At 58.8% G+C, this 12,175-nt stretch overlaps 1 protein-coding gene across 3 annotated transcripts; it reads right to left on the reverse strand.

Annotated features, from left to right (window-relative positions):
* Positions 1-631: 631 nt before the first annotated feature.
* On the reverse strand, positions 632-11,958 carry SAMD10 (sterile alpha motif domain containing 10). Of its 3 annotated transcripts, none has more exons than XM_041720227.2 (5): positions 11,833-11,958; positions 6,281-6,474; positions 3,626-3,794; positions 2,148-2,288; positions 632-1,899 (listed from the first exon to the last, which is right to left on the reverse strand). In XM_041720227.2, the coding sequence occupies exons 1-5, from the start codon at positions 11,861-11,863 to the stop codon at positions 1,835-1,837; spliced, it is 600 nt and encodes a 199-aa protein (XP_041576161.1). In that variant the 5' UTR covers positions 11,864-11,958; the 3' UTR covers positions 632-1,834. The 3 variants fall into 3 exon arrangements, with proteins under 3 accessions (XP_041576161.1, XP_012425688.4, XP_041576160.2); XM_012570234.5 differs by lacking the exon at positions 11,833-11,958 and adding an exon at positions 8,787-8,940; XM_041720226.2 differs by lacking the exon at positions 11,833-11,958 and adding an exon at positions 8,787-8,939 and having other exon boundaries at positions 632-1,942.
* Positions 11,959-12,175: the final 217 nt, after the last annotated feature.

A 12,175-nucleotide genomic window follows, 5' to 3' on the forward strand; every position in this document is an offset into this window, starting at 1 on the left:
ATTCCAAGCCAAATCTCCACCAGCTTACTGCATGAGCCCAGCTGGAGCCCGGAGAAGGCATTTCTCCCTGTGCAGATCCCAAGCTCCGGAGAGAAGCTCAGCGTCTCCCTCTAACGATGTGCAGACACCTGCAGCCCTGATCTGCTCTTTGGGCTTCTGGCCCCCTCACCACCCCGCAGCTCCTGGTACATCCCCACTGCCCCCACTGCCCCCCAGCTCAGCAGGATAGAAACAAACCCCACCGTGGGGAAGATGGGCTTTTTCCTGGCTTCCTTTTCCTTCTCTTTAAACTCAATAAATTCTCCCAGCTCTGTTGCTCGTGAGTCTCCGGTGAGGTGAGAAGAGCAAATTTTGCTGCATATTTGAAAAGGTCAGTGTGGAAACAGGAGGAAATTCTAATTTCTATGTCCTGGAGTACCGGGGGCTACACACAGCAAAGCCCTGAAGCTGCTTCCCTGCAGACAGAGCTGAGGGTCATAGACCCCTGACCCACAGGTAGAGAGGGAAGATGTTCAGCCTCGCATTCAGGGATTTAGGGCTGTAGACATCTCCTGAGCATCCCCAGGAAGGACTGGAGGGACCAAACTCACAGGGCAGGTTCAGGTGTGGGAAGAGTCAGAAGAGCAGTGAGTTAAAATAACAGTCTCTAATTTATTACCAGCAGAGAAGCAGGCAGGAGGATGCCTGGCCAGGGGGCACTGTGACCTGCCTCCACATCCCAATGCCCCAGGGTTTTGGGGTGCTGCTTTTGGACCCCCATGACCCACAGCCCTACCCTCATCACTTGAGGTGGAATGTGGGGAAGTGACAGCATCCATCCTGGCCAAAAATCCTGATTTACATATGGATTTTCCTTAGCTGCCCACAAGGGCACTCTGTAGCTCTGTATGGGAGAATTTGGGAGATGGGGGTCTAACAGCAAACACTTCCACTGTAATGATGATGAAGGCCATCAGGATGGTGCCTGGCTTTGGGGGCACCATTGCCAGCTCTTGGGCAGGCGGTCAGGACAGGAACCTGCCAATGCCTGGATGAGCAGAGCTCTGCAGAGCTGGTGGGAGCATGGAGCAGACAGAACCAGGAGGACCTGGCACCCAGTGTTCCCCCAGCCCCACCCTGGGCAGCACCCACAACCACCCAGCAGCACCCCTGCCTGCTCCCCCCAGCCCCTGCACGGGCTCCCCTGTCTGCCTGTGGATGAAGGATGAGCTCTTGGCACAGGTTCCTCCAGGCCATGGCACCCTCTCAGTGCATCCAACCTGCTTTTACTTGCAGATTTTCCAGCTCTGATGACTCAACTCCCTTTTTAACTCACCAAGTGGAGCTGGGTGCTGGGGTCTTGGCCCCACTTTGAATTTTTTGGCTGGTTGTATCATCTTATTTGCTACTGATAACGTCATCTCCCCGGACGCTGGAAGGCAGCCCAGTCTGATGAGGAAACCAAAGCTCCCTAAATAAGCTCCGAGGCATGGACACGAGTTGCTGGGTGCTGGGATGTTGCCCAAGTGCAAAATGCTTCAGTGTCCTGCACATGGCTCCGAGCTGTCCCTGGAATCATTGTGTTCCCTTTCTTCACAGTGCTGAGCCCTGCCTTTTGCCATCTCCTTTTTTCCATCTCTTTCCCTGTGAACTGTCAGGCTCAGGTGGATGGAAGTTCATCGTCTGTCCCAGCAGCTGGTTTGCTGATTTTCCTCCAGCCAAGAGTTGTGTCTGCTGGACGAAACCTTCCATCCCTGCACAGGAATGTATTCCTTTAAAAGAAAGAGAAGGAAGAAGCAGGAGAGGAGCCCTGGAGTGTCTGGGAAGCTGTCTCTTCTTATTCCAAGCGTGTGGCTCAGGTCTCGTATCGGCGATGCACAGCCCGTCCCAGCGGAGCTCGGTTCACAGTGTTGGTGCAATCTGCCAAACAGACGGATCAGCTAGGAGACATTTCCAAAAGAAGCTGGAACAAGGTGGGAGAGGAAGGAATAAACAGCCTGCAGGGTGGCACGTTGCAGCTCACCCACTACCAGCCCCAGAGAGTCTCTTCCCTTCCGTGCAAAAGGCCGCTGACAGATTTTGGGCTGTGTGTGGCAGCCTGGCCCTGTGCATCACACCCCACAGCCCATCCCTGCGTGCCGCAGCCCGGGCTGCCCCGCTGGCCCTACCTTGGCTGAGCAGCTGCAGGTTCCGGACCTCCTCGCGCACCTGCAGCTGCAGCACCTGCTGCAGCACCTCCTGCCGCTGCGTCTCCAGCACGATCCCCATGCGCTGCAGCTTCTCCCCGTTCAGCCGCAGCAGCGCCCGGCCTGCAAACACGGAACGGCTCGGTGCCCCGCTCAGGCATGACTCCAGGAAAGGGCAACGCAAAGGGGAACCCTTCAGCATGGAGGGAGGAGCAGGGAGTGCTCCCTCACTGCCTGGAGTAGCGCGTGGAGGGACAGGGTGAGGGGGAATGACTGGCAGAGGACAGGGTTACACTGGATGTTGGGAAGAAATTCATCCCTGTGAGGGTGCTGAGGCCCTGGCACAGGTTACCCAGAGAAGCTGTGGCTGCCCCATCCCTGGAAGTGTTCAAGACCAGGCTAGACAAGGCTTAGAGAAACCCGGTCTAGCAGAAGGTGTCCCTGCCTGTGGCAAGGAGCTGGAACAAGATGAGCTTTCAGGTGCCTTCCTACCAAACCATGCTGGTTCCTGACCTCCCTTTCAGAGAGCGCTGGTGGCAGCTCACGTCCCCAGCCTCTGCCAGGTGTCAGCAGCACAGTCCTGTAACCCATCCCCGCAGGCAGCAGCTTTCCATTCTCCGCTCCCCCTCCCACATGAGGAGATGTTTTCTGAGCAGAGTCTCCACGCAGGCTGCTCGTCCTGGGGCAATGAACATGAACGGGGGTGCCCATCACAATGCATTAGTGCTCTGGTCCCCGCCGAGCCACTTCCCTCCAGTCTGGGGCTATTACAGGAGGGATTTTAAACCAGCTTTTGTCCTTGCTTCCCAGCATACGCTCACTAATGCTGCCTTTGTTGCCTGAGCGAGGGCTGGCTGAGCTTTTGCATTAGGATTTTGCATCCCCCCCAGGCAGCTCCTGCCCTCACTTCCCTGCCACCGTCTCCTGGTCCTGCAGAGCTCAGTCTGGCCTTGCACATATTGAAGTTGGAATGGAATGATGCTCTTACACAGAGGTCAAAGCCACTGTCCAGGGAGCAAAGGGGAGGGAGCAGATCCTAGAGGTGAGTCTAGGACTGAAGGACTTGACTGGGAGTTGGATTTGGACCTGAGCAAAGACCTTTGAAACTTGGACTCCAACTGGGCAGAGATTTTTCTCTTCTGCAAAAATTTTCAGTGTTTGAAAAACTTTAATAATATTATTATTTTATTAAGCTAGGTGATGAGAAGACTCTTCTGTCTTATAAGCCAATTTAATAACTTTAAAGAACCTCCAGCCTATCTTGGAGCTCACCCTGGTGGCAGATGCCTCCTGCCCAGCCTGGGTCAGTGTCGCAGTGTCCCCTGCTCTCACCCTGAATTCACCTCATGGGGAGAGGGGACAGAAGTGGGGGGTATGTCCATCTTCTGAACCACCAATTTCCAAACAGCCTTTCCCAGGAGCAGGTGCTAATGGCAAATAGTCCAGAGGACACTCTGTACCTGTGATGGCGTGGTGGGAGAACGCCTCGACGTAGATGAGATAGTTGTGTGGGCAGTGCTTCTTCAGCCATTTGCACACATCCTGCTGGGTCCACAGCACCACTGGCTTGACCAGGCTGCCCAGTGTGGGGCTGGTGTGGTAGATGCCATAGTGGTCACAGCCACGGACCTGAGAGGAGTGGGAGGGGAGAGTGTTAGTGGGATTCAACCCTGGGAGGAGGGAAATAGAAATCAGTCCATGGGGACTGTTGCAGCCTGGACTTATACAGAGCAAATCGCACATCATAAGCTGCGACTGCACAGAGAGCAAGTCTGCTTCTCCTAGGGAATCTTCCAGGCTGGCTGTAAAAGGGGCTGTAGGATGCAGGAATCTCCCCATCCCTGCTTTTAGCACCCAGGAGAAATTGGTGAGCTCTCCACTGCTGGTGATGCTGAGACTTCATCGTTGAGCAGTACCAGCAAACATTGCTGCTCCAAAGCATCCACTTGTGCCCAAGCTGATGGGACTGTCTTGGGCTGGATCACAGCAAACTGGGGTGGAAAAGGCATCCCTGCTTCCCACAACAGAGGGGGACTGGACTGCCAGGGCTCACTGATGCCTGGACAGGGCGGGGACGGAGCAGGAATAGCGGCTGAGGCATGGGAAAGGTCGGCAGCGTGTGGCCTGCAATGTGCCAACATCGACCTCTGCGTGTGAACACTGCCTAATTAAGTATGTCTAATAGAGGAGCAGGGATAATTAGTGTAAGAGGGACTCCAGACATCCCGCAGTCACTGAAACTAATGACACATTCCTGAGGGATGCTGCAGAGGAGGCAGTGGGGGGCAGCTGGGCCGGGATGTGCTCCCTGCCCCGTGCTAGACACTGCCATGGAGCCTGGCCAGCCTGGTGGGGCTGCTGCCTGTGCCTGGGGAGCGTTTGAGCTTGGAAAGGAACTGGTCCTCAAGCAGAGCTCATTGGGAACATTTGAGCGAGAGCGAAGAAGAGCCTCGTTGGGAGGCTGTACCTCAATGAGCAAGGAGTCTGTCTCCAAAGCAGACGGAAAATTCAATAGATAATGCACAGGATGCAGTTACTGATCCAAACCCTCACCTTTGGGAGAGACCCTGCTCCAGCAGATGCATCCCGGGAGTCGCTGCCTGCGGGAGCAGCCCCAGCCCACGCCGCCTGTGCGGCTCCTTCACACTCGGCTGAGCGCGCCGGGAGCGTGCCGTGGGGAGGAGGAGGAGGAGGAGGAGGAGGAGGCGATTTGCTCTGGATTCACTAACGAGCGATGATGAGAAGCGGAGGGGCTGGGGGGAATGACAACCAGCTCCCCAGGAGCTTACTGTGCTTCCCACAGCTATTATCCAACTAACCCTCCGAGGCACGGGGGAAGAGGTGACAAACAACTGGCAATTTCCCTGGGCACGCACATCACTCATCAGACACGGCCCTGCACCGGGGACCATCCCAGCATCCCTAAAGCCCGTGCTGCCTGCTCAGCGTGCATTCCCCGCTCCCCATGGAGGGTCCCCAAGTGAGCCCCTGCGCTCCCCAGAGGGGCAGGGGAGGTGTAAGGGATCATGGGTTTGTTTTCCAGCCGGCTGAGCCGCGCTGTCTCTCTGATGAACTCTCAGCCGTGAATATCGAGTGCCGGTGCGGAGGAGAGCAGGCAGGAAGGCTGGGAGGCTGCTCTGGCAGGAAGGCAGGAGGTGACTGGGGGAATCGGGGGGTGGAAGCCATCTCTGGATGCTGCAAGGAGCAACTTGAATCACCTCTCTTTGCTCTGGCATTTTTCTTTGCTTATGGCAAATTAAGAACCTTTCACTAAATCCTTCTGGGCAGCACATAGGGGTGGAGGAGGGAGAACCATGATAAGCCACAGCTGGCAGCTGGAGAGTGGCTGGTGTGTCCTCATGAAGGAGCCACCTGGAGGTGATGGGACAGTGTCACCAGCACATGGAACATTGTCTCCTCTGGAGCTGCTGCTCCTGAGAGCATCATGACCATACCCGTCCCTGTGGGGTCCCTGCTCCCTTCTGAAGCCAAACCAGACAGGAGGCCCTGTGATACAAAAGCATCTCCATGCTGACAGCTGGAAGCCAGGCAGTTGCATTTTCCCTATTTTCTTTCCAGCATTCACTATCTGGATGTGCCACTCTGAACCTGACTCCCAGGGTGTTAAGAAGGGGCTGGGAAGCTCCAGGAGCCACCTACAGTGATGATACTCCTTCCTGTGTCTGTGCAGCAGTGAATGGATGGAAACCTTTGGCTCACAGCCTCCACAGTACAATAAAGTTTCAAATTTTAGGAAGACAATGGTCCAAACCTGGCTGAGACACACACACACAAGCGCTCAGCGATTTTAAGGCATTATAAGGAATTTGGTCCTGGCATACTTAATGCAAAGTGGCATTAAGTCCCAGCTGCAGGTGATGCACAGAGGGGAGATGACACAGGGAACTCACCCCAGTACAGCACGAGGCCTGACAAAAACACATGATGATGTTTATATATGCTACTACCACTAACCGCCCAGCAATCATGAGGACTTTCAGCCAAACAACACCTGAAGGCCCGATCCTGCAGGGGAAGAGGAGCTGCTCCTGCGGGGGTCTGGCACACACAGGGAGCTGCGTTCCCCTTGGCACGCCCGGGTGGGGTGTGGGTACCTGGGAGCCCTCGGTGCCCGGCTGCCGCAGGAGTTTGACGGTGCGGCCGCCGTCGGGGCGCTGGCTGCGGCCGTCGTGCCAGGTGAGGCTGCTGCCCGGGTTGCGCTGCAGGCGGTAGCTGAGGTTTTCGGCCGACACCGTGTGCTCCAGGAGGCTGCGGCAGAAGCTGAAGTGAGCAGAGGCGGCAGCGGCGGCTGCAGAGGGAAGGGGGGTGAGACACGGCCGTGGTGCCCATCCACCCCATGCCAGGGCACCCAAAAGTGCCTTTTCTAACCCACGGGACCTGCTGAACTCAGGCTGTGGGTGCCTCTCTCCAAAAACTCCCCGTTCCTGCCTTCCTTTCCCATTGCCAAGGAGAAAATCCACCAGCCCAGGAACCGCCAGCTGGCGCTGGGATCCAGCAGGCATCCGACAAGTTGTTTGCCCACACAAACCCCTCAGGAGCGATGTTTGTTTTGACACCCGCCAGCCAAGCAGCCACGGGACCTGCAGCTGATCCCCGACACCTGGTGAGACCCTCCTGCTTGTCACTGCCGGGACAGGAACCGGGAGGAGGCCAAGGGAAGCTGCTTCCCATGGTCCAGGCTGACAGCAAACAGCCACCACCAAGGGAAGGGGAGTGGAGAAACCCTCCTTGGGCAGCTTGGTGAAGAAGGGAATGCTGGCTGGTCCCCCAGCACAGACCATGGGTGCCTGGGGACAGCCACTGTGCACTCCAGTGATGGCCAAACACACACCAGCCCTTCAATAATGACCACGAAGAGACATTTACCCACAACGAGTGCTTTTTGTCCCTTATTCATAGAATCATAGGGTATCCTGAGTTGGAAGGGACCCATAAAGGTCATTAAAGTCTAATTCCTTGTATTTTAACAAGCTGGGGGTGTTGGGGCTGCAAGGAGGCTGAAAAGCTTCCCTTTGAGGGGGGCTGAAGGGACCCAGCTGTCACAGGAGGAGGGTGAGTGGGTATTAGGGGCTCACGCTCTGTCTGCTCTGGATAAAAGCCAGACAGCTTGACATAAGCAGCTCTGATCCACGGAAGCAAAGACTGGAGCATCCCCCAGCTCCCCTGCTCCCACCATGGGGAGCCAGGCAAGTCATGAACCACCTCCAAGAGCAGAGCAGCACCCAAAGGAGACCCACTTCCAGGACAAACCACCCTGAGAGAGCAAGAGGGCTGGAGAAATCCTGATGCAACTCGTTCTCCTAATTAGCAGGTTTTAAGAGGGAAGAGATTGTGAAGAGACCACTCAAATATGCCTTTCTGCAATAGGAGAACAACTGGCCAAAAAAAGTCAAAATAGAGCAAAAAAGGGTTTTCCCACTATACCCAGACAACATCACACAGTGTTGTTTCTTAAGCACACCCAGCAGGAAACTTTACCATGGGGAAACTGAGGCAGGGAACCTGTCCGATGGCTGGGGAAATGATTTTAGAGAAAACAAGGTGGAGGGAGATCCATGGAGAGGCTCAGTCGGGAGCAGAGGCAGGGAGGGTGGTCCTGGGGAGCACCCACCAGGAGTGGTAGGGGTGGTCTCTGCACCTGTCCTGAGAGATGGGGGTGTCTCTGATGACTTCCAGGAGTCTCAGACACCCTGAGCCTGTCAGGTGAGGACCAGAGCAGGCTGTGCTCCCTCCAGCCAAAGATGTCTGAGATGCCACTGTCCTGTCCCTGGCACCCTGAGCGCTGCAGCTGTGCTGGGATATCTCCAAGCTGGAACCTGCCCATCCCACTGGGTGCTGCAGCAGATATAAACCTGGCAGGTCTGGAGGGGCTGCTGCCAGAGTTGTGTCCTTCAGCTGTGCCAGGGCTCCCCCAAGACTTGCTACAGGGAGTGGAGGGAAGGGGGCTCTGGCCATCAGCAGGACCCATATCCATAGGGAGCTATGGAGCATGTGCCTCCAGCAGCAGGACATGGGCATCTCTGCTCCGGCAGCAAACTGCAGGAGGCAACAGCAGGAGTGGCAGCAGAGGGGAAAGAGGGGTGAAAGCCGAAAGGACAAACAAGCTGGGAAGAAAGGCAGCTCTGGGAGCTCTGGGGGCATGGCTGTCCATTGGAGCAGGCAGTGGGTGCCCTGCAGCCCAGAGGCCCTGGCTCCAGCAGCTCCTCCACAGTCCCAGTTTCCCCAGCCCAGCCCTTGCATCCCAACTTTCCAATCACCTGGCAGCACTCAACATGGGACGGTAGGGAGGGAGAGCAGGGCATGTGGGAGCGTTTTGGAGCAAGGAAAGGATGGGGACAGAGGAGCCCCATGTTAGGACAGCCCTGGGCTGGCTCCACGCAGGGACATGGGGGTGACATCCAGCACGGGCTCTCCTTTGCGTGCCCTGCACGGGGAGCAGCCACAGCATCCCCAGGAGCAACCAGCCACCCTCCATCCCCTCCAACCGCCCGTCTCCGGTAAGCCGGGGGCTGTGCCCTCCGGCCAGGAGCGCACACGCACCATCTCCCCTCAGGCCCGCTGGCCCTGCAGCCCCCCGGCCATGCCCTGAAGACCCCTCACCTGGCTCGGATGGTCCCTGCGAGCTGCGGATGGTGGAGACGCAGCAGAGGGATGGCCGGCCCTGCTGCATCTCGGCGGGAGGAGGGATGCGCCTGAGCGCTCGGCACCGCTGTCACGAGTGCGGCTCCATCCCTGCCTCCCCTCATACCTCGTCCACACCTGACTGATTCCCCCGAGCGCCTCCCTCCCACCGCCTCTGAGCACCGGCGGCATGCTCACCCCACTCCGGGCGGCCCCGAGCCGCTCGCACACGGAACGGGGGTGAGTGACACCCCCTCCCCGCTGCCCCGTGGGCGTTTGATCCGGGGGGATGCTCGGCTCTCCTCTCGTGCTCCCGCCTAATCCCGCGGCAGGGCCAGCTGGCACTGGGATGGGCAGGAAGCCTGGGGGCTGCTGCAGGGGACGCTGAACCCACCGGGCATCAGTGGCACAAGCGGAGCCGTGGCACCGGTGGGGCAGCACCGGGGTCACCGGTGGCTGGGGGCAGTCGGCAGCAGGAGGAAAAGCGAAGGAGGAGCGTGGAGATGAACAACCTTAAGAGGAAGGGGCCGCAGGGCGCGGTGTGGGCTGCAGCGGCTCTGCCACAGCTCTCATGGCTATGGTCGTGTTGGGGTCCCGGCAGAAGTGGGGTTCCCACAGAGCAGAGGTTGTGCTGGGTCCTGAAAGGGGAATGGGAATGCAGGAGCCTCCAGGCTGGCTGAGCCCGAGCTGGAGTGGGGAGAGGAGAGCTCAGCTCAGGTCCAAACAGCCACTGTGACCCCACCATTCCAAGTCCCTGCCAGCTGGTCTAGGGTCCCTGTGCCCCATCTGCCTGCCCCCATGAGTGACACCCCACTGCCCGCTTGCTGCCGGCTTGTTTCCATGGCTCTCTGATCCATTTTGGGCATCTCTCCAGCCACGCAGGAGGAGGCCAGGTCCGTGTCACCGCAGGGACACCAGAAGCGGTGGGACAGGGACAGTCACGGCTCCCTCCCTTCACCAGGCATACGCTGCTCCCGATCCCATTCCCTCTCCAGACACTTTTATGGCTGGTGAAACGTGAGCGCTGGAGAGGCTCAGAGCAGCAGCAGCTGCTGGTGGGGAGAGGAACGGGAAATCTCCCGGGGCTGGGCACCTCGGGGCAGGATGTGGCAGCATTCCCCGGCAGAAGCATTTCCATGTGGGTGCCCCGGGCTGATCACTACCAGCAAACCGGGGACTTTCCGCGGGTGCTTCCTGCTCACAGGTGACCAGGACCTGCCCTGGGGACACGGTGGCAGACAGCCGAGCTGCAGGAGGAGCAGGCAGGGGCACAGGGGAGCCAAATGTCTGGACTGGCAAAGACTGCCAGACTCCTGCTCTGTCCTCTGCCACCACTTCTCATCACGGCCTTAGGAACATCCCTGTGTTTTTGATGCCATCGTGTGTGTGGCTGTCCCACAGACCTGCCCTCCAGATGGGGCCATGTCTGCAGTGGGGGCAGCCAGGCTTCCCGGGGTCAGACGGGCTTCCAGGGATTAATGGGAGAAGCTTGAAACAAGATTCACAAGGAATGAAATCACTTTGTTGGTTTGCCTGGCTGCCTGTGTGTGATGACCCCTAAGGGTGGGTCAGCACACCGCATTTGGGAAGGAAAGAGACATTTAGCACCAAATACAACGAGGTATTTGCTTATAATTGGAGGTGGATTCGGGGACCTGGTCGTCTCTCTTGTGTTCCTGCAGGCAGGTGAAAGGTGGATGGGAGCAGAAGTCTCTGAGGACTCCTAGGGCTCTCTTAGGACTTAGGGAATTTGCTCAATTCAGGGAGCAGCTTTGTGAAGAACTCATCCTGCTTTTAGTGGCATCTGCATGAGCCATGAGCCCAGCTGGCACTGCCATTGCCCTGGTCCCCTCTGTCCCTTCCATGTGGCTTCACCCTGGTGCAGAGCAGATCTGTTGCTTGAGCTGGTGGAGCCTCCAGGGATGATCGTTCCAGTGATGCTCTCTGGGATCCCCCAACACATCCCAGCTTTGAAGCTGTGCCTATAGGATGGACCAGGTCCTGCTCTGAGCTATTCCCTAAGATCTGAGGAAAATGAAACCAGACTCAGAGAGGACTGAAACCCCCTCCAGCCTCTCCTGATTCCCCTGGAGTGTACTTGGCTCAGGCCCTGGGTGTGGTGAGTGTACCCCAGCACTTCCCTCTGAATTCTCCACTCACAGAGATGAGATGGGAGCCCCGGCCGGAGCTCAGGCTGGTGGCTGCCCACTGCTGGTGCCTCCCGAGGACGGAGGAGGAAGGGAACAAAAGGCAGATGTCCTTTCTGTCCTCCCTGTGCAGCACGATGGGTGCCCTGAGCACATGCTGGGGGAGTGTTTGGGGGGAACATGCATGCCTTTGGGGTATCTGTGCTCCTGAGACTCCCGTGGGTACTGCCAGCAGGTCCCTGAGCAGCCTGTGACAGAGGACTTCTGCAGGGATGGGCAGTGTGAGAGCGTGGGGTGAGGGCAGCGGGCAGGACTCCAGGTGGCTCTGGGCAGGTTCTCCTGGCAGGAGGCAGGTGAGGGAGCCCACGGACACCCCTGCCTGCAGTGAGCCCCCTTCCACCTTGACATGCTCTTCCCAGGGGTCCTGCTCTGCTCCAGCACCCCCAGGCCTGCCTGCCCTGTCCTCACACCTGCATCCCTTTGCTCTAGCCAAATTTTCCAGCCCATTTCATTGGTACACCACAATTCCAAGGGTAGGACATGGGGACAGACTCTCCCCAGAATGGGGGAGTAAAGGGGAATGTGGAGGGACTGACTCGCGGGATGGAGAGGACAGCACGGGGGATGGAGGGCAGGCAGACCCCCGGCATGGAGCGGGCAGCACCGGGGGAGGCACGAAGCAGAGACCCCCGGCATGGAGAGGGCAGCAGCAGGGGATGGAGGACAGACAGACCCCCAGGATGGAGGGGACAGCATCGAGGCGAGATGGAGGGCGGCCCCCGGGATGGAGCGGATCCCCAGGTCCGTGCCCGCCGCGTTGGCGGCTGAGGGAAGCGCGTCCCGCCGCGCACCTGAGCCCCCCCGCCCGCTCCCGGTACCTTCCATGTCCTTGGGCCGGCCGCAGCTCATCCTCCGGCAGCGGCGCCGCGCTCGGGCGGGCACGGAGCCCCCCGCGCCGCCGGCGGCACCGGGCGCTCCCGCCCGCCCCGCCCCGGTGTCCGCGCCGGGGGCGGCGCCGCCATCCGCCACCCCCGGGGGCTCCGCCCGCCGCCGGCCCCGCGCTGCCGCCCGCCTCGAGCATCCCCGAGCATCGCCCGATACCTGCCGGGGCTGCGGGCATCGCCCCCCGATCCCCGCCCGGGGCATCATCCCTGCTCGCTGTCTCCAGCCGAGGGAACAGGTTCCTGGGGACCTGTGGGCACCATGGAGAGGTTTTTGGTC

Source organism: Taeniopygia guttata, chromosome 20 (assembly GCF_048771995.1).
Source record: "Taeniopygia guttata chromosome 20, bTaeGut7.mat, whole genome shotgun sequence".
NCBI lineage: Eukaryota > Metazoa > Chordata > Aves > Passeriformes > Estrildidae > Taeniopygia > Taeniopygia guttata.